This window comes from Chelonoidis abingdonii, chromosome 23 (assembly GCF_003597395.2).
Source record: "Chelonoidis abingdonii isolate Lonesome George chromosome 23, CheloAbing_2.0, whole genome shotgun sequence".
Classification (NCBI taxonomy): domain Eukaryota; kingdom Metazoa; phylum Chordata; order Testudines; family Testudinidae; genus Chelonoidis; species Chelonoidis abingdonii.
The window spans coordinates 5,425,397-5,446,792 of NC_133791.1; the positions used below are offsets into that span (position 1 = coordinate 5,425,397).

General features: G+C 40.0%; 1 protein-coding gene across 2 annotated transcripts in view; it reads left to right on the forward strand.

Moving 5' to 3' along the window:
• The window catches only part of MORN1 (MORN repeat containing 1), a 111,927-nt gene that overhangs the window by 59,324 nt on the left and 31,207 nt on the right, over window positions 1-21,396 (forward strand). For both annotated transcript variants that reach the window (XM_032783554.2, XM_032783556.2), the window contains 2 exons: window positions 1,855-1,988; window positions 4,421-4,497. In XM_032783554.2, the coding sequence (XP_032639445.1) occupies window positions 1,855-1,988; window positions 4,421-4,497 (211 nt within the window). The remainder of the gene's footprint in view (window positions 1-1,854; window positions 1,989-4,420; window positions 4,498-21,396) is intronic.

Genomic DNA, 21,396 nt, shown 5'->3' on the forward strand with positions numbered 1-21,396 from the left:
TATTTTTCTACATGTTAATGCCCTGACTGACTATGTTATCGCTTTCCTAGTCAGTTGCTGTGGAGGTTGCCATTCTAGAAAGGCAGCCATACAGATTAACTTGATCACTATTGCATACACAATTTAAGAGAGGCTAAACCAGGCAAACATGACAGGCATTACTGCTTGAAAACGTGAAGGAGTTAACCACCTGTCATCTCTGCCATTAACAAAGCAAGTTAAAGAACTAAGGGAAATAATTGTCAGGTGCACATCTGGTTTTCATGGAGGGCTCCATGCTGCAAGGTGTTCAGCATCTCCTGGAGGTATTATTGAAATCACTTGGAGTTGAGGGCACTCAGTGCCTTGCAGAATTGAATCTATACTGTGTAACTACTGTAATCTTCTTGGGTAAATATACTGTAGGGTGCCTGATTTGCATACTGCCACTCATCTTTCCTTATCCTTCCATTTCTATCTCTGTGTTTCTTTTCTACCAAGCAAGTGATGTTTTTTCCTGTAGCATTCCTAGTACTGACAAATCTACAGCACCACCAAATTCCTAACAGCAATACTTTGCCAGAAGAGCTACAATTAAATAGAGATTGAATTCTTTGCATATTGTGTATTTCGAGGAGTGTGCACCCGTTAGCTATAGTTTCCACTTTGCAACACATCAGTCAAGATGGCCAGCAGAAACCGCCTCCTGTGTAGGGAACTCTCTGCTGGTGGAAGTGGCTTCCCTATCCTTCAAATGTCCTCCCTCATTCATCAGTGTAATGGGAAGAAGATGGCGTTACAGAGGTGGGGCAGGGCACAGCAGAACAGATCTCTACTACTCCCAGTCTTCCACTGGCACAAGGCCTGAGGGTCCTTATGCCAGTGATGTAAGTTACATCTGTTCCCTTGCTCCTCTAAGATATGTGAGGGCAATGTGGTTTAAATTAGGGAGACACAACCAGCTCTCCGACAGCCGCCTCTTCACTGTACCGGAGCAGATCTCATGTAGAATGGAGACTCTGGACCCTTGATTTCTATATCCAGCTATACCACTGAGTAGTTGTGTGACCTTACTCTAGTTACATAACCCTCAATACCTCAGTTTAAGTCACTGTAAGTGGGCCTAATAATATTTATCTGTTCTTTCGGGATGTTGTGCAGCTTATTTAAGGTCTGGAAAGTGTTTTAATATCCCTGAATATATTTATTTATTTGCTGTTGCCATCACTTTTCATAAAGGGAGTATACATGTAAATCCATTTTAGCTTTTTACAAATGTTTGATTTGTTTGTATTATGCAGAAAACACTTGCTGTTTCTGAGCATAACTACTATGTTAAACAAGCAAAATGCTTTCCAATAGCCTGGCCTTGCCATATCTACTTCGGCCAATTCCCCAGTGCCATAAATTAGCAATGTAAAACATCTTCTCTCCTGGTCTCTATAAGATACAGATGGTCATAAAGAAGATTCCCCCTCCCTGTCAAATATAAAAACACATCTGCTGAGTGAATTACAAGACTTCAGTAGGGTATTAAATATATAGATACGAAAGCAAGGTTTGATAACTTGTCTTGGCACTTGCATAAAAGGCAGTTTCATATTGTACAGTACATTTAATTCCTACAATATCTACAGTATATTACTTTGTAAAAAATATAACAGGACCTAATTCTGTCTCCCTTATTTATTTTGAGTAGTATCTTCACTCCTTGAGAAGCGATGATGTTACTTATGGAGTTAAGTATTACTCAGCATGAGTAAAAGTGGCAGAATCAGGCACATAAGGACACATTAGCCCCTGTTATGTTAGTTATTTATGCTCATAGCATTTTGTTGCTGGTTTCTTAAATGTGTTTCCTTTGTCATTTTTCAGGCTTTGAAGGTGAAAGTCTCCGTCCTCCAGCCAGTTCGAGAGTGGAGCGTGGCTGTGTTGTTTTCAGAAACATCATGCTTGCACCTCCTCCAGCTAATTATCAACCATTCATGCTTTTGGATGAACTAAACAAGGTAAGAAGACTTCATTATAAAACATTTTTAATTTGACCCAAGCAAACTGGACACTTTATCAGCTGTCTCAGTTCCCTCTGTAAATCAATATTGTTAATTCATCATTGGATAATTCTGTAAGCCCAAGCACCAAATCTGCTCTTCCACTGTGATGATGTCGGTGGGGAAAAAAATAACTGCTTTGCTCTCACATAAAGAAAAATGCCGGCCATGAACAAGTCAAATTTGGCAAGGCAAGAATAACTAATGTTAATTGTTAGTGTTGCACTTCCTGGCAACTTTGTCCCTCCAGATGCCCATGTTAATCAACAGCAGCAAAAGAGAGCAATTGTGAGTTCTTTTGAGAAATCTGGTGCACCATAATATTTTTTCTGATATAAACAAACAAGTAATTAGTGATAATTTACCTAAAAATGCAGGGAGAGACTGGTTTTGCACATTATCTCCAGTGACATCTTCCAAATGATGATATTTTTGGAGAAGGCAAACACAGTCACCTACATGTTAAACAAAAGATAACGTGAGACCATGATGGTGACGCACTGTTTATTTTCATTTTCTAAATATGATTTGCAAGTCCTCTGAAAGGCCCATCTAATTTTCTGCAAAATCCTGCAGTAGCTAATACTTACTTGTTCTTTTGCAAGTTTTTGGAAAAAAGAAATTACACATGAACTCATAGTTGGTGTGAAGTTCATACAGATTAATACAATATTAACAAAGTATTTGGCTTTATATGTTCAAAGCATGGGAAAAGACACTCACCTCTGTAGATTTTCATGTGTGTTCTTGACTCAGCAGCAGTTGTAGAGCAAAAATGAAGAATCCAGAATATTGATAGGATACTAATGGTGTAAAATTGTGGACTGTGTTTGAGGAGGAATAGTCTTGTGAATAAGATGCATGACTGAGTTTCAGGAAATCTAGATTAAGTTCAGCTCTGTCATCAACAGTGGCAAATCTCTTTTTCTCCTTCCCTTTGTCTGTCTTGCCCATTTAGGTTGTGAGCTCTTCAGGGCAAGAGCTATCTTCTACAATGGGACATTGATTTCAGCCAGGACCTCTAGGCACTGCCATGATAGAAATAATAATAATAATAATAATTAATAATAAATAACCAGCCATGAGCCAAGTAGACCACTCTTCCATATAGAAAACTAGAGTAAAACTACAGCACAAATATATCATTTTTTCAATGCAAACAGTATTTTGTATGAATAGATAACTACCAAAATCATAACTTTTGACTGGTTAAAAAGCTATCTTTAGATTAGATTTGAGCCATAGTAAGATATAATGCTGAAAGTTCCTGAAATCTAATTGACTTTAAACTCACCTTAAATAATTGTAATATTCAGTTGCTAACTATAATGTTTGTGACGATAAAAAATACAAGATAACATCTCTCCTGTGACAATCACTAGAATAAAAAAAAAAAGGAAAAATATCAGACTCAGGTAATGCTCCTGATCATAACTTCCCTGGCTTTGCAATATAGTGCTGCAGGATGGGACCCAAAACAATGTATCAGGGGAAAAAAAAAAAGACAAGTAAAACTGATCAACCTTTCAGCCTTGTCAAAATCAATGTTACCTACAGCAGTAACAATAGGCTCTGTATCACAATACAGTGTGAATGTGGAAAAATATTTAAAACAATCATTCATTTTCTTAAGACTTCTAAAAATAATTTCTCCTACTCTACTGATGCTTTAAAAATATCAGCCCAATCAAATACCAAGCGCAAAATTCTGTGATCAGCCATAATGACTTCATTGAAGAAACTGAAAAGAAAACATTAATGTAAAAAAGTGAAATGACGTCTGTAGAGTTGCGCACAGAGGTAGAGTTTGGCCTACTGTGGTTTACAAGATACCTTTAAAAGATGGTAGGATCAGGAGCAATGGCTTGAAGCTAAAGAAAGAAAAGTTCTAGAGAAGGTTCTTAATAGTTAGTACTGTTGTGGCCAGGACTACACCAAAGGAGGTGGACGAGACTCCATCGCTGCAAACAGTCATGTACCAATGAGACAAAAACTTAATGGGAATAAAGTAGGCAGCATCCTACAAGATGCAGGAACAGGGTCAGACTAGATGATCCAAATTGTCTTAGATTCTTAAAAATACAGAGTTATATAAACTGTCATATCCCTTACTGTGATTTGCTTCAGGGAAATGTAAGGGATGTTGATTTTGTAGGTGTAGGGACCAAATTTTGCTTACAGGAATAAATATGTGACATGAAGGTTATAGCAGAATCTGGAGCCTATATGCAAATCAAAAGCCACCAAATCCAAGCAATGATGATTTTGCATTAGTAGTTATTTTCAGTTATAAACGCAAAGGAAAACATTAGCACATCATAAATTACAACTCCACTTTTTGGCAGTCCCCTTGAGCAGTGCAGCAATACGTTTTCCTTTTTCCGCTCTAGAAAAGAGGCAAAAAGCCAAGTGGAAGGATATCTGCTGAGAAGATGACAGTCTCACAGGAGAAAATTGTAGACAACAGGTATGTGTGAATCAGTATTTCTACTGCTCAGCTGGAGGATGCTTTCCACTTAAAGCAATGCTTACCTTTATGCAGCAAGCAACAGGTGCTTCTATGATGTGAAATGGCTCTGTTTTCTCTTTGTCGACCATTGCCATAATTATCATATAATATTGCCTTTCACACTTTACATCAATATATTTCTAATGTTTTTATAATTTACTTCGGACATATACATTTATAAATATTTGATTTGGATGTGACAGTGGACTGAACCACACATGTACCAGGGCACTTGCACGGGAAGTGTGTGTATATGTTTTAACTTCAACTCTGTTTCTAGATTAAACTCTTAAGTTTTTCTCTTTGAAATATTATAAGTAAAGGAGGATTAGATCATGCTTCTAAAATTGCTCTCATGTTTACAAGTCCAGACATAAAATCTACGTTGTCTACTTTTTATCAAGGTGATGATGATAATTAGGAGGCGGGGTGGGGAATGATTCAGAATAAACAAATATATGTTAAAAAAGTGTCTCCTTCAACGGTGTGGCAAGTAAAGTTTTTCAGAGTTGCTTTGGGCAACAGTGATCATGCAGTGATCATATTTTCTTATGGTCCATGAGGTTGAATTGGGGAAAGAAAAGGAGAGGTACTCTTTCAAGCCCTATACTCCCGTCTAGGGGCAGCTCCAGGCACCAGCACGTGAAGCGCGTGCCTGGGGCAGCAAGCCACAGGGGGTGCTCTGCCAGTCGCCGCGAGGGCGGCAGGCAGGTTGCCTTTGGCGGCATACCTGCGGAGGGTCCGCTGGTCCTGCGGCTTCGGCAGACCTCCCGTAGGCGTGCCGCCAAATCTGCAGAACCAGGGACGTCCCGCAGGCAAGCCGCTGAAGGCAGCCTGCCTGCCGTGTTTGGGGCGGCAAAATACCTAGAGCCGCCCCTGCTCCCGTCATTCAAAATGAAACTTCAAATTGAGACTCTGCTCATGCAGATCTTCCTAGCATGATTGTCATTCTCCTGCGTTGGTCAGCAATGAAATAATTAACAATGTTGATGTTTAATTTGTCAGCTTCATAAGAAATGTGGCACTTCTGTCAGAGCTATTGGTTCAGGCAGACATCAGTGCATTAGTTAACCTTAACAAATATAATCTTCATAAACATGAGGCGTAGAAAAATTTTATTTTATACGAAGATCTAGATTCTGGAGCAAATTTTCTGCAGCAAGAGATGGGCAAGGGATAGATTCACTGGCTGGGGAATCACACAGTACACATATCTCTGATGATAGCTGCTTTCTGTCATTACAAAAATAATTGAGATACCGTAAGGAAAAATTAATAAAGCTACATCATAATGTATTAAAGGAAAGGCAGAGGAAGCCAAGCAATCTCATTGCCTCACAGTCCTGTGGTTACCCAATGATAGCTGTACTGGTTTCACCACTGCAAAGTTTTACTATGTCTACAGTATCCAAAAGTAATTGTTGAAAAAGTTTTACCAATGTATGTCATAAAAACATCTGTGACAACACTGAGGCTGCCTACTGTTTCAACCCCCTGTTGTGCTGACTCAGTAGACAGTTCAGAGAATCAGGACACAGCAGCAAATGAACCACAGACACAAGGGACAGATTTTAAGCATCAGGCTTCAACTTTATTAAATTAATGCTGGATAGGGGCACTGTTTGCCAACCCCTACTCTTGCATACCCAGCATTTAATGGGGTCCAGTGTGGTGGGGTTACAGGGTCCCACCATGTATAAATTGGTGAAAATCCTTCTCAGCCTACCCCTAGGCCTCAGGTGACTTCTGAAACCACACTCCTATGACTACCAAGGGGTTATCTCAGTCCACGAAGACTTCAGGTTTCCACTTGTCCTACAGGCACAAGGTCCACTACTGAAATCCCGGGTCTCAGCTCTAGGAGGTGGTCCTTTTAGCCTTTATCCACACTAGCCACTGGCTACACATAGTGATGAGTTTAACAGTCTTACCTTTCCTAATATTAAATTTTCAAGTCCTATTCCTTTCAACCCAACTGGGCCTCCATGAGGCTGCGGGAAAGCTGAAAAAGCCCACTGAATCTAGATCAATGTGGCCTGACAGGAAAAATTCTTTTCTGATCCCCAAATAAGTGATTGTTCAGACCCATAGCATCCTGAAAAACTCAGTTCCTGTGCTACAACTAAGTGCAGGGAGGACAGGGCAGCTAAAGGTCCAACAGGCCTTTGAAAAGCCCAAGTAGAGTTTAAATATACCTGGCTGACAGACACAAGAACCAGTCAGCCATCCTAGTCCCCCTAGCCTCACCAATGCGCTCTCGCCTCCCCTGCTTTCAGGGTACCGTGTCTTATTTCTGCTGGTCCAACCCAACAACCTCTCTTGGGATGGGCACTTGTTATAGAAGACCCAATATTTAGCCCTGTAGCGGGGTGGTTACCCACTCCTGCCTTGCGGGGCCTGAAACAGCCCAGGAGAGGGCTGGGGCTGGGGCAAGATGCTTGGACTGATTGGGGAAAGTAGGCTCAGTTGTGGCCATGCCCCAGTCAGGCCCAGCTGGCCCTGTAAGAGACAGTGAGCCAGAAGCCCAGTCAGTCTCCCTCTGCTTGTAGAAGAGCCTGGCTGCAGGGACCTAAGCCAGATACCTAGATTGGAAGCAGGGCTGGGGAAGGGCCAGAGGAGCTGGGAACTCCGGCCTGGAAAGCCCCAGGCTGCTGTGGGGCAGCCCATGGGGAGGCATAGGCAGCAGGTCTGAACCCCTTTGCCTGTGATGAGTGGCTTATACTGCAGTCTGCCCAGTGAACGGGGGCTAGATGGAGACTGGGCAGTAGCCAAGACTGAGGTGAAGTGGGGATAGTGGGTGGTGGTTCCCCTGGGAGGGGGAGACCCAGAACTGTGGGGGTACTGCCAGGGGGCAGCACTCAGTAAAAGGGTCACCGGGGTCCTGGGAGGGACACAGGGGCCAGCAGTGGTAAGGCAGATCACCGGCCTGCAGAGGGCGCTCTGACAGCTGGAGAGCTAATTCCTGAGGCGACCAGCAGGAAGTGCCGCTGGGTGAGTCTGCGCACCTCTACAAGCCCCAAAAGGCATTTTTTGTCTCATCAGAGCTGAGATTCAGTGACTGTAAAACAAGCCTGTAATGAGGAAAAACAACTTTTCCCTGCACAAGTGCCAGATTTTCTGCCAAGCAACTGTCACACAGACAAACCAATAGGAGAAATAAATTATCCCTTTCATAGATTCATAGATTCTAGGACTGAAAGGGACCTCGAGAGGTCATCGAGTCCAGTTCCCTGCCCTCATGGCAGGACCAAATACTGTCTAGACCATCCCGGATAGATATTTGTCTAACCTACTCTTAAATATCTCCAGAGATGGAGATTCCACAACCACCCTAGGCAATTTATTCCAGTGTTTAACTACCCTGACAGTTAGGAACTTTTTCCTAATGTCCAACCTAAATCTCCCTTGCTGCAGTTTAAGCCCATTGCTTCTTGTTCTATCATTAGAGGCTAAGGTGAACAAGTTTTCTCCCTCCTCCTGATGACACCCTTTTAGATACCTGAAAACTGCTATCATGTCCCCTCTCAGTCTTCTCTTTTCCAAACTAAATAAACCCAATTCTTTCAGCCTTCCTTCATAGGTCATGTTCTCAAGACCTTTAATCATTCTTGTTGCTCTTCTCTGGACCCTCTCCAATTTCTCCACATCTTTCTTGAAATGCGGTGCCCAGAACTGGACACAATACTCCAGTTGAGGCCTAACCAGCGCAGAGTAGAGCGGAAGAATGACTTCTCGTGTCTTGTTTACAACACACCTGTTAATGCATCCCAGAATCACGTTTGCTTTTTTTGCAACAGTATCACACTGTTGACTCATATTTAGCTTGTGGTCCACTATGACCCCTAGATCTCTTTCTGCCATACTCCTTCCTAGACAGTCTCTTCCCATTCTGTATGTGTGAAACTGATTGTTCCTTCCTAAGTGGAGCACTTTGCATTTGTCTTTATTGAACTTCATCCGGTTTACCTCAGACCATTTCTCCAATTTGTCCAGATCATTTTGAATTTTGACCCTGTCCTCCAAAGCAGTTGCAATCCCTCCCAGTTTGGTATCGTCCGCAAACTTAATAAGCGTACTTTCTATGCCAACATCTAAGTCGTTGATGAAGATATTGAACAGAGCCGGTCCCAAAACAGACCCCTGCGGAACCCCACTTGTTATACCTTTCCAGCAGGATTGGGAGCCATTAATAACTACTCTCTGAGTACGGTTATCCAGCCAGTTATGCACCCACCTTATAGTAGCCCCATCTAAATTGTATTTGCCTAGTTTATCGATAAGGATATCATGCGAGACCGTATCAAATGCCTTACTAAAGTCTAGGTATACCACATCCACCGCTTCTCCCTTATCCACAAGACTCGTTATCCTATCAAAGAAAGCTATCAGATTGGTTTGACATGATTTGTTCTTTACAAATCCATGCTGGCTATTCCTTATCACCTTACCACCTTCCAAGTGTTTGCAGATGATTTCTTTAATTACTTGCTCCATTATCTTCCCTGGCACAGAAGTTAAACTAACTGGTCTGTAGTTTCCTGGGTTGTTTTTATTTCCCTTTTTATAGATGGGCACTATATTTGCCCTTTTCCAGTCTTCTGGAATCTCTCCTGTCTCCCATGATTTTCCAAAGATAATAGCTAGAGGCTCAGATACCGCCTCTATTAGCTCCTTGAGTATTCTAGGATGCGTTTCATCAGGCCCTGGTGACTTGCAGGCATCTAATTTTTCTAAGTGATTACAACATCTCTTCTCTGAATATCCCAGCCTTTATTCTGCCCCATTGGTCTTCCCCTCTGACCGTCTTGGAACCGTTTTGAATTTTAGGGCTGTAGGCCCAGGAATATCAGAAAAATCAGTAAAGACAAAAAAGGTGGAAGTGTCAGTCTTATTATGTATCTGTTCAGGCAGTTATAGTACAATCCTATTTCTGTTTGTGTCACTCATAGCTGGCAGCCTTCTGTTTATGATAATTATATTTTTTTTCCTGTTCTAACTCTGGAAGACATTCTCTAAACAAGCTATGAAGAGCTTTGGAGAGTTTATAGCTACATTAATCTTTTGTGTGTTTTTGTTTAGATGTAAAGAGGAGATCACAGCCCATGTTTTTCAGACGTAACTGTAATCTTTATGTGTATGTTAAAGAGGGAAGCTCTTACGCTCTTGTTGCTGAGAGCATAGATGTTCTGTGTACTGTGCATTATCAATATACAGTTTAGTGATTATGTTAAAAGTTGAAAATGTGATGATAGAATTTATATAACTGAAATTCTGGCTCTTAACAAAGAATACATGACACTTACCTACTTCTTAGATCAAGGTGATCCATTCCAGTACAATTGAATTCTGGCATCATATCAGCGTTTGGCTCAGTGTGTATAAATTACTGCAGATGTTTGTTTGAAATCTAGAGACACTAGTAGAAATTGCTTCCATTAAATAACAATGTCATCTTCAGAATACAAAGCCGTGGGTTTGATCCCTGTTGCTTAGATGTGAAATAAGAAAGAAATTTAATTACTATTTCTGGCTTTTGCATAATATTATGCCCCTAGAAATAGCTTTTTTGAAAGGAGTTCCAGAATATGTTACATTTGTCACGTGCAAGCAAAAGCAATTTTATGGATAATTTGTCTTTTTGAGATTTTCATTTAAAAGAAAAAACTGTAATATGTTGTAGACTTCCTTTTTCCTTCAACAGCCTCACCCTACAGATGTTCTTGCCCAGCTGACCCACCGGAAAAACAGTATTTAAATGCCATAACTTCTTACCCAGGAATAATTACACAATAATTTCAGTACAGTGAATCAAACTTTCCTTTGAGTTCCTTTGAAAATGTAGCAGATCAAGAATCTGGTTTCTCAGTGCCATCTAATCCATTTGCAACCTTGAAGGCAAACACTAAGCCTTTTCCATATTCTATCCACAGATGTGACTGCATAAATGCTGTGGTATGAGACAACAGCAAATTAAACTGCAGCAGAAGCAGCAGATATTAGGGGAAAATGAAAACTCCTGACTCAGAGGAGCTGGGCAATGACATACTCCTCATTATAGATCTTTTCATATGGAGAAGAATGACTGATAAATGAGGTTGCTGTGACATAAAGAGGATGAGAACACAGTTGGACGTTCATGCAAAAATTATGCTTTCTGTACAAAACAAATAGAAGAATGGGTGATATCTAATTTGCATCTCTTCTTACCAACAAACTGATTAAGGAGACATCTTCTGGAGCAGATGGTAGAGTTGTATCTGCAAGATTAAGATACTATGTGTACCCTTTTCCACTCTTTTGGATGTGATGGAGGTGACATTAGCTGTAATCTTCGTGTTTGTTGCCAGTCGTTTACTATCTCTTTAAGGGATTACAACTGAAACACATGTAGTTCTTTAAAATCTTGACATTAGGGAAATCTGCCATTGCTCAGAATCCTCCTACCTCTTTCTATTACTGAAGAACAGCAAAGCATAAAATAACTATCATGGAACCCTGTCTTGCTTTGTCTGCTCATTCTAGTAACTACATGAACAGCTCAGCTCCATTGACTTCAGTGCCAGTAAGAGTTGCAGGCTTAGCCTCTTTGTGATTTGCAGTGGCCTCTAGATATTGAAGAAGACACTTCATCATGACTTTTCAAAATTGTTGAAGAGGACAATCTTGGAGTGCCAAGGCAATGTAGCATGGGCACCAAAAGCTGTTGGAGTCATGGAGAGACTTCCATATGAAGAGATATTGAAAAGAAGGGGGATTTTTTTGTTTAGAGAGGGGCTCCTGTTTACTCTTTCTCATAATACCAAAGCAATATTCAATACAATTTAAAGGCAATGAATTTGAAAATTATAAAAGGATTTTTTTGTTGTACATAATTTATAATTAACCTGTGGAACTCCGTTGCCTCTGGATATTACTAAGGCCAATTCCTCATCAGGATTCAGAAAAGGATTAGACTCTTATACGGATTTTGAGGACATTGAGTTACTTTAGATAGAATTTTTAAAAAGTGTAAAATGAATATTCAGGAATTATGCCAACTCATTCACTGGCACTTATTGAGAAGAAAATTCCCTTATGGCAGGTTATTTTCTGTAACTATCCACTCTCCATTTTCACCAGTGGTACCCAAACATTTTACCTCGTGCCTCCCCTTACCTCTGTCCCTTCACCCACCCGCCCTTTGGGGCTGGGAGCAGGGCCGCAGTCTGGAAGCGGGGGACACAGACAGGGTAAGGGGGCTGAGGCTGGGGCCACACCTGGGGGCAGGGGCAGAGCTGAGGCTGGGGGCCAAGACCAACAGCCAGGACCCTGGGCATGGGGCCAGCAGCCAGGGCCAAGAGTGGAGCTGAGTGGCACTCCCTCCCCACCCCCCATGCAGGCTGGCCTGGGCCCCAGCTGCCCCACCCACCCCAATGTTCCTCCATGCCCCTGTAGAAGGGCATGCCCCACAGTTTGGGGACCTCTGATTTTTCACCTTTCTCTGAAGTATCTGCTATTGGCCACTGTCAGAGAGAGGACACTAGACTGGATGAACACTTGCTCTGATACACTATGGCAATCCCTGTGTTCCTAGTACAAAATATATCATTGCATGAGTACAGTGTATTAATGAGCTTAAAGATTTTCAAAACTTAGGGCTCAAAGAAACCTATAATCATCCACCTCTGCTTTCAAAATACAAATGTCTGAATCACAGAAATCCAGTTTTCAGGTGGGAAATTTTCCTTTTATACCTGTCTGATTTGCATATCTGGACTGATAGGTTCCAGACTAGTAATGTCTTATCTCATCGTTTTCATCATTGCATTCCATGGTTAATCAAACTAATATTCCAGGAGGAAGAGAAAGTACTGGAAGAAGATTAATTAAGTGATTCCCTTTCCTTCCACAGCTGGTAGAAAAGAAGACCTACAGAACAACAAAAATAACTACTTTTGAAAGCTTCCAAATCTTTGTAGAAGCTGAACTGAAAGTAAACCTTGTACCCAAAGGATTAATAATGAGAAACATACCTCAGATAACGACTGATGGTAGACATTAGGGTTCAGACTGTTGTTCATTCAGTGTTGGGTGCTTTTTGTATGTATATTACACTGCATGCCTACACAAGCCGAAAGATTCGCAGTCCAAAGCTCTCCCAAGCGCTCCATGCTGTATCTACAGAATGTCTTCCACAGATAAGTTTGGAAAGCAAAAAGCATCATCATAAACAGCTGCCATTTTGCATAAGCTATTGTCCTGGTTCCTGAACTTCAAGAGTTGATAGAGGACAAGAACTATAAATGAACTTCAAGAGTTGATAGAGGAGCTAAACTCTGGGCCTGAAAATGTACATGATGGAGATAATGCTCAACAGATAGAAAAAAGAAATCAGGGTAAATGGGAATGTAGCTGAATGAGTGAAAGAATATATCAACCTTAGACAAAAACTGCATGGAAGAATTAGGCAGTGTTGGAAGGTAAAAGACATTGGAAGACCTATCATCTGCTTACCTAGAATTGGCAAATCTACACATGTATTTTGCTAGTAATCAAATTTAGCTTAGAAATATCCCTCCGTGAGAAAATGCATCAGAAATATAAGGCACCAAAGAAACACTGAGAGAGATTAATGAGGAGACAATAAATAAATGGGTGTAAGGACAAAAGTAAATAACAAATCAATATTTAAAGATCAAAAGGAGGAATTTGGAATATCAGGTAATAGTTTTAAATATGCTTTGTCTAGTTCTCTTCTTTTCTTACATTATGAACCTGATTTGCAAAAGTGCTGAGCACTTACAATTCCAATTGAAATCAGTGGGAGCGGTGGGTGCTCAGCATCTCTGAAAATTATTTTTACTACTCCTATTTATTTCTATTGAGGTAGCATGTAGGAGCCCCGCTGTTGGACCAGAACCCCATTATGCTGGGAACTGTTCAAAGGCAGAACAGAAAGAAAGATCCTGCCCAAAAGAGCTGATAAATTAAATAAAATCAGCCCCTATGTGTTCTCTGAGTTTAAACCTAACATTTGTTCCAGAAATGGAAAATAAAACTTAGAAAATAGTTCCTGCCTTGTCTGGAACTGAACTTTTGAATTTATTTTCTGAGACTGTAATTAGCATACTGGCAGTGATCCTTAAAAAGCTACTAATGCGGGTCTTGCAGTTTTGTTAATTAGGATGTGCCACTTAATATGAAAATAAGGGTGATCATTATATAGGTCACTATGAGAATTTGTGGATCCGACATGGAGTACAAGCTTGGAAAGAAAGCTTGAGAAACGTTTTTAACTGTGACCACGTCTGTACTTATAAAATCGAAGAAATGTCCTATTACACTCGTTTGAGCATAAATCAGGCATCGGCAACCTTTCAGAAGTGGTGTGCCGAGTCTTCATTTATTCTCCCTAATTTAAGGTTTCGCATGCCAGTAATACATTTTAATGTTTTTAGGTCTCTTTCTATAGCTCTATAATGTATAACTAACTATTGTTGTATGTAAAGTAAATCAGATTTTTAAAATGTTTAAGAAGCTTCATTTACAATTAAATTAAAATGCAGAGCCCCCTGGACCATTGGCCAGGACCCGGGCAGTCTGAGCGCCACTGACAATCAGCTTGCGTGCCGCCTTTGGCATGCATGCCATAGGTTGCCTACCCCTGGTATAAATCAATATAAACTTTATGCTGTATTTCAATTTCAGATGTACTTACAGGCAGAGATCTGTAAACCATTTTTTTCACATAAATATGTGTAGACCCAGGTGTTGCAGGAAATACATCTAATAGAATCAGTTCTGTTGTTCCCTGTGTTTTTAAAAATTTCAGTGAAAAAGACACACTCATGTATTTTTTTCATAAATTTAAATATCATAGTTGCATTTATCATAGTTTAATTAAGCTTGAAAGCAGATTGTTTTCCTTTGAGTTCTGTGGCAATACATGGATGTAACTGAGAGCATTATCTGGCCCCAAATAATACAACTGGGAATATCAAATCTATGCCATCGTGAGTGAGAAGTGCAATTAAAAGATTTTTATGACATCTTATTGGCAAACATGCTTAATTGGTTTGTGATATATTCTGAAATTCTTTGCCTGTGTCCACTCGATGTAGTGTAATCATGTCTGATGTTGCTTTGAAATATGGTTGTAACACTATTTGCATTTGCGCTTAACACTGTTGTTTGTGTTGTGCCTCTGAGAGGAGGCATAGTGTGAGGGGAAAGTCTCTCTCCGGATCCCAACCATGTTAAAACAACAACAACAAAATAGTCTGTAGCCTTGTTAGAACTAGTTTAGTAAGGCATAGTTTCTGCTACGGCATTTGTCCACTCTGGAACCGTGCAAACTATCACCATGTTGACAAGAGGTTCACAAGCAGAGTACAGTCAGAACCATGCTTCTTAATTGCCGTCATTGTGACTAGCATGGTTCTGCTCCCAATATGCAGTCACTTGACAGCTAAGAGGCTCTCTTCATCACTAAGTATTTGCTCAGTAAAGCAACATATTGGTATAGATTTTTCTTTTTGCCCTTTGGATCGAATTCGTCTATACGCAGTCAAACTTACAATAGATGTTTAACTATGTTCGATCACTTTGGTTCAAGAACTGACGAAGTTAGTTGATTAAGTTATGATTTCTGCAAAATACCAGAAATTGGATGCTACAGTTCCTAACCTAACCATAATGTAGTGCTCAGTTGAGTTACACCAGGGATAAATTTGGCCCTTAGTGCTTTTAACTTGGTTTAATTCTTTTTAAACCATCAAAGCTAATGAGTAACCTATATAATCAATGCATGTATGAGAAGAGACTATGTTGGAGTTTCAGACAATTAGGTCACCTAATGTACTTGCAGCTGTCTCATACATTGATCTTCTCCGCTGTCTAGTAATTCTTCGTAACCTACAGCAAGTTATACATTAACTCATTTATTAGCTTCACATAAGAATCAATCTCTGCCCACAGTTGCAGCCACTCCATTATCATCTGGTATATTTCAAACAATAGAAGTGATTGAAACAGGAACTCCTACGTTTCTATGAAGATTAAGAATGACACACCACCCTGTAATTTAAGTAGTTGTGCAATAGTTTTTCATTTACATTAGAAGGGGAGTGCAGATTGTGCTGAATTGTTCCATTTTTTTAAAATAAAATTTCATTTCAGGATTTGAAAGATCTTCTCTGACTAATAAGTTACTTATTTTTAGAGTTCACAGGAATTTTATATTTTTTAAAATGCAGGTGTTTTTCTTCTAATGAAAAGAAATTTCATGTTTTTCAGCCAGATTAAGAAATAGTTCATCTTTGGGTTTGGTTATTGTTTTAGGAATTGAAGGTCAAATTAATCCCTTGAGTTATACCTGCTTACACCAGAGCTGAATTCATCCCTCAATAAATCCTATAATTTCTAATCCTTAATATATTATTAAAATAAATCTTTCTTTTTCAGATAACTGCTTTCAGCATCATCAGAGATATGTGGTCACTGATTTTATTTTTCTTCAGTTACTTGGTATGGTGGGTCAAATTTGACTAAAGTTTACAATTTAACTAATTGAAATCTGTTTCTGAGATTTGATTGGAGCTGGTAATATAGCAAAATTTCTCAAGTGACTCAAACTATAATGCTTTATATATACATTTCATCTAACCTACATGACTTTGAAGAGTTTAGACAGGAGAACATTTAATCAAGCCAAAAGTATAATCAAAAATTACATAGTCATGACTAAGATTCTTTTAATCTTTTTTGTCCCTGTAATTTCTTCATCCATATTCTGAGCAATAGTCTTGAATCAATTGGGTATACTCTAAAACAACATGCCTCAGTTTCACAGAAGGATGTGCTTATAGTGAATGTCACTGCAGATTTCTCTCAATCACCATTATAGGCCAAAAGACCAGATTTTTTTAAAGTGGTAATTTATGAAGAAGTCTTAATCCACATTAGCAGATTGGTTTGATTCTAGAGGAACTGAATTAAAGTCTCATCCTACAACTCTAGTTGCTTGAGTAGTCCTCACTTGACTTCAGTAAGACTTACTCATGGGGATAGTGATTGCAGGATTGGGCGCTTGCATTGCTATAGTAGTAACCTATCTATACCTGAAAATGTCAACAAATTGTCTGTCTTTATACGCACACACACAATTTTACAACAGCTTTATTAATTGCTTTAGTTTATATAATAATGTCTTGCATGTAATCTTTAGCATACCGTAATGTTTTTTAGAACTAGTGATATAACATTTTTCCAGTGGCTGAAGGAGTGGTTTGTTAGAACTTGGAGGACAACAGTCAGAGAAAACAATGTATTTCTATATTACAGTTTATACATTGGACTCCTCTCTTGCATTGGCGCAGCTGTAGCATTTTGTATGCAACTCTTCTCATTAAAAAGCATAGGTCATAGGCATGAGTTACATGCAAGTGGAAAGTTGGCTTATTTAATGCTCAAGATGTATCTTTTTTAATCTACTACTTATTTTAATAGATTGTTTTAAATAGATTGGGCTCAGATGTCAAGGCAGAGGGAGTTTGTTATTTTTCCATAGCAAAGGTCACTAAGCATCGGGGCAGTCAAGTGACTAGCCAATAAAATCTAAAATCATCTCTTAATTTTAGACTGCCATTTTCCTTTACTTAAAAGGACTCTTCCCCCCCCCCTTTCTTTTTAAGTAGCCTTGTCATTTGATTCATGAGAGAAATTCCTTGCATATTATAGAATTTCATAACATGATAAGAGATCACTGTCATTTCCTAAATAATCTTAAATTGTGTCAGCTGCTGAGAATGGGCCTGATTTAGTAAACATGGCCAGGGGCTTTATCGAACAATATATGAAAGTCCTGCAAGAATCTTTTCACTGGCTTGGGGGATGGGGCAAGGGAGGCAGAAGAAATGTCAACCTCTTCTATTGCTTATTCTCAGCAATCTTAATTACCTGTTTTGTGATGGAAAAATGCAGCCACATGCAGAACCCAGTCGAGCACCAAGACCTAATCCAATCAGTGTGATGATGTATGCAAAAAGTTTACTCAAAATGACCTTGTGCATAATTACTCATTTGACAGCTGTTAGTAAGTGACACAAACGGAATCTGACACACATTGTAACACATTAATGAGCACCTATCTCCCCCCCATCCTCTTCTGTACGGAAAAATGGTTTTAATTAAGACATCCGTGATTAGTCATTTAATCAGTCATTAGCCCAATACAGATGGAGTCAATTAATTTTTTTTACACTTGAATAGACACTTGATGCTACTGCAAACCATACAATCTATTTTTTAACATTGTATCATGGGCAATTGCTTCACAGTATATCTAGTCAATGTGTCACTCTTTTACAGAGACTGGGTAGCCACAGCAGTGTCAGTAGTACAGCTGACATCCAGACTACATGGGCTCAGGTTCAGCTGTGAACTCAGTGTGGTATTCGCTTCTCAGGGTTCATCCATTATTTATATTAACATTAGTGGAATAGTCACCTCTTGAATAGATGTATACAGTAGCTCTACACTTCACACACCCCTGGCATGGGTATAAATAGCGATGTAAACAGCAAGGCACTGAATAGGTGAGCAAAGGCACACCTGAACCCTGTGACTATGTGCCATACGCATGCCTAAGCAGGGGCTAAAAATAGCAGTGTAATGGCCTGCTGCCTTCCTGTTGCCAGAGTCTTTCCCGACCAGAGGGAAAGTCTCCAGCAGCAAGGAAAGACTGTGGCAGAGAAGAGACAGTGGGGAAAGGCTCCAGCAGTGGGGAGCTGCCTCCATCCTGCCAGAGCCTTTCACTGACACAGGAAGGTACACGCCTCTGTGTGGACGCAGCCCGCTTTTCACTGCAGCGTTTAGCTACACGTAGCCTTCACAACCACCACCAGAGTAGATGAGGCCACAGTGTCCTACTATAGTCATTAGGTAACACTCTTAAACTGAAGAAGGGATGGATCTTCAGCATAAGTGCATTATAAATGATTCCATTCTATTCCACTTAACAATTTAAAAATTGCATGGAACGTGTCTGATCCTTCCATTGGGTGGTATCTATTGACTCACTAAACAACACTGATTGTTCTTTACAGATGTCAATCTGTTGTGTTCTTGTTCTTCTGAAAAACCACAAAATTTTTGAGATTTCTACGTGTATCTGGGGGTTTTTCTCTGAGAATATATGGTAGACAGAACTGAGACTAAAGAAGATATAAATAGAGGATCAAGGTACATTAGATTGCTACACTCTTTTTATTCTCTCTTAAAGCAGAAATCTTCACACTTAAGATGAATTAGTAACTGATTTTTAATGGATTAATGAGCATTACAGACTAAGTCCAGTGGTGACCTGAGTCCAGATCTGTGGCTGCAATGACTAGTGAAAATGTTCTTTGCCATCAATAAGCCTAACTTCACATATGAAATTATTTGCAAATAAGGAGTAAGACCAACCATAATTAATTAAAAGCTGTTTTTTCAGGGAAATGTCAGTTGATGAAATTCTAGAATGAACAATTTATGGTAGGGATTTAAAAACAGCAAGGCTGTATCTTCTATCTAGTCTGTTATTTTCATTCTTTAAAAGTCTTCTTTCATGGAAAGGAAGGAGCCAGCCCATTAAAAAAGACTGACATGGATATCGCGCAGTTTTTAATCTACCAGTCTTTTTGCATGAATCATGGTCTATACTGAACATGCACTTGTATAGCTGGGGTAAGTAATCAGATGGAAACATCCCCAAGTGGATAGATCACATGGAGTCCAATGTCCACACCATGCCTCTTACCTCCATTCTTACCCACTCAAAAAGGAGAGTGAGTTGTCCTGTTCCTCATTTTCCAAGATTGTGCAGTGTGTCCTGCTGTAGGGCACATGTTCATACACCACCAGGGGGCAATGAGGTGGAGCTATGGAAGGTCGGGCACAATGCTGGGCAGCCTCCAAACCCATGTGAATCTGCTCAGGAATTAATACAGTTTTCCAGAGGAGTTCCAGGAATGGCATCCTGTAGGGAGAGCACTATCAACACAGCTTGGGTCCAGGAGGCAGTGAAGATTGCCTAGCCTTTGGCAGACCTATAAGGTCCAAGAGCTGGAGCTCCTGCTTCTGTGACTGGCGGGTGTAGAGTGGCGATGAAAATCTCACAGTAGTAGAGGAAAAAAGCACATTAAACTAAGTGTGTTTTTGTTTTGTCTGGAGAAGTATATAATGGAAATTTCTGAACTCTGTGTGTACTTGTAAGTCCTGGACCGCCACAGCCCCTGCAATTATAGAACAGACATAGGGCTTCTGATTTTATGTTTTCACTGATAAACATGGATAAAACAGATTGATATAAATAAATTAAATAAGAAGGAAAAAAACAACAACAAATAATGGAAAAACACCAGAAGCAATTACTCAGTTCATGTTGGTTTCACCTCTTTCCCACTGCATTTTTTTTATATAGATGTTCCTGCTCCCTGGCTTGTACCTCAGGACTTGTCTACATGGAGCAGAATATGAACTATGGGGGTGTGATTTCTAAAGCTCACTAATGTGCTACACATTAGTTGGTTCAGATAGACCCTACTGGTGTGCACTAAAGGTTCCCTAGTGTGCTTTAATATAATGCTGTTTGAAACAGTACTGTGTTAAAAAGCCCTAGGGGACATGCTAAACTCAGTGGCTCAATAACAAGCATACAAGGCTTAAACTAACATTTAGTCTTTTTATATATATATTATAAAAATTAAAGTATATCCTATTTATATAAGAATTTTGGGAAGTACCTAAAAAATCTTCTCATTACAGTATCAGAATCCTGAAACCCCCCAGTTTTGTGACATCTACACAGACCTCGAAAATTGCTAAAAATAAACCCTGAAAAATGAGATTAATAAAGCCTGGAAAACAAGCTCTAATCATATGCCATACAGCTTACCAAGGTGAACAAAATTTGTTGGGGATAAGATTTTTCAAAAGCATCTAAAGGAGGTAGACCCTCCCCACAACTCCTGTTGACTTTCACTGTGAGTTGGGTTTCTAATTCCCCTAGGTGCTGTTGAAAACTCCACTCTAAGTTTTCAGTCATCAATAATTGTTTGATAAATTAGCACAGTTATTTGGTGAGTGAGGCAGTCCAGCTAGTGAATAGATCTAGAGCGTCAGATTAGGGGAGGAGGTGCAATCAAAATATCTCCCACACAGTGACTGAATGGATTGCCAGCAAGATAGAAGCTTGCGCCGTGAAATGATAGGCTGGTATGTTAGGCGTATGCCACAAGAGCAACTGCAGATGGGAGTGTGAGGATGTTTGTGCAATCAGCCCAAGGTGCATTTGTGTATCTGGTATATGTTTGAAGGGCTGCTTACTAGTAAGTGAAGAGCTAGTAATGAAAATGACTGCATACACTGAAAAGACCATAAAAGGGAGCGCCTTGATAAAAGGCTAGACAGTGACACAGGGTGGATTTCAACTAGGAAGGTTTATCAGTCACTGTCTGAAAAATCAACACAGTTATTTGGTGAGCGAGGCAGTCCATGTCCTGAAGAGAGGCAGAGCTCCAGACTGAGAGAGGGGAGTGGTTGGAATGGATACAAGCATGCGCCTGGAATGATAGTCTAGGATAAGTAAAAGTGGAGAGCCCTGTAGGAGCCAGGAAATACCTAAGCTAAAGTGAGATCTCTCCTCTCTTCCAAAACCCCTTGTGGTTATTTGCACATCTGAAGCAAAAACTTAACAAACCAGTGTAAATGTGCGTAAGAAAACTCGCAAGAATCTACATTAACAGTAAATCCTTGCAATTGATACAGTTTCTGCTCCATTATGAAGTCCCCGCCATGCTGGAGGCACATGCTTTAGGGAGCTGTCCAGCCTCAATA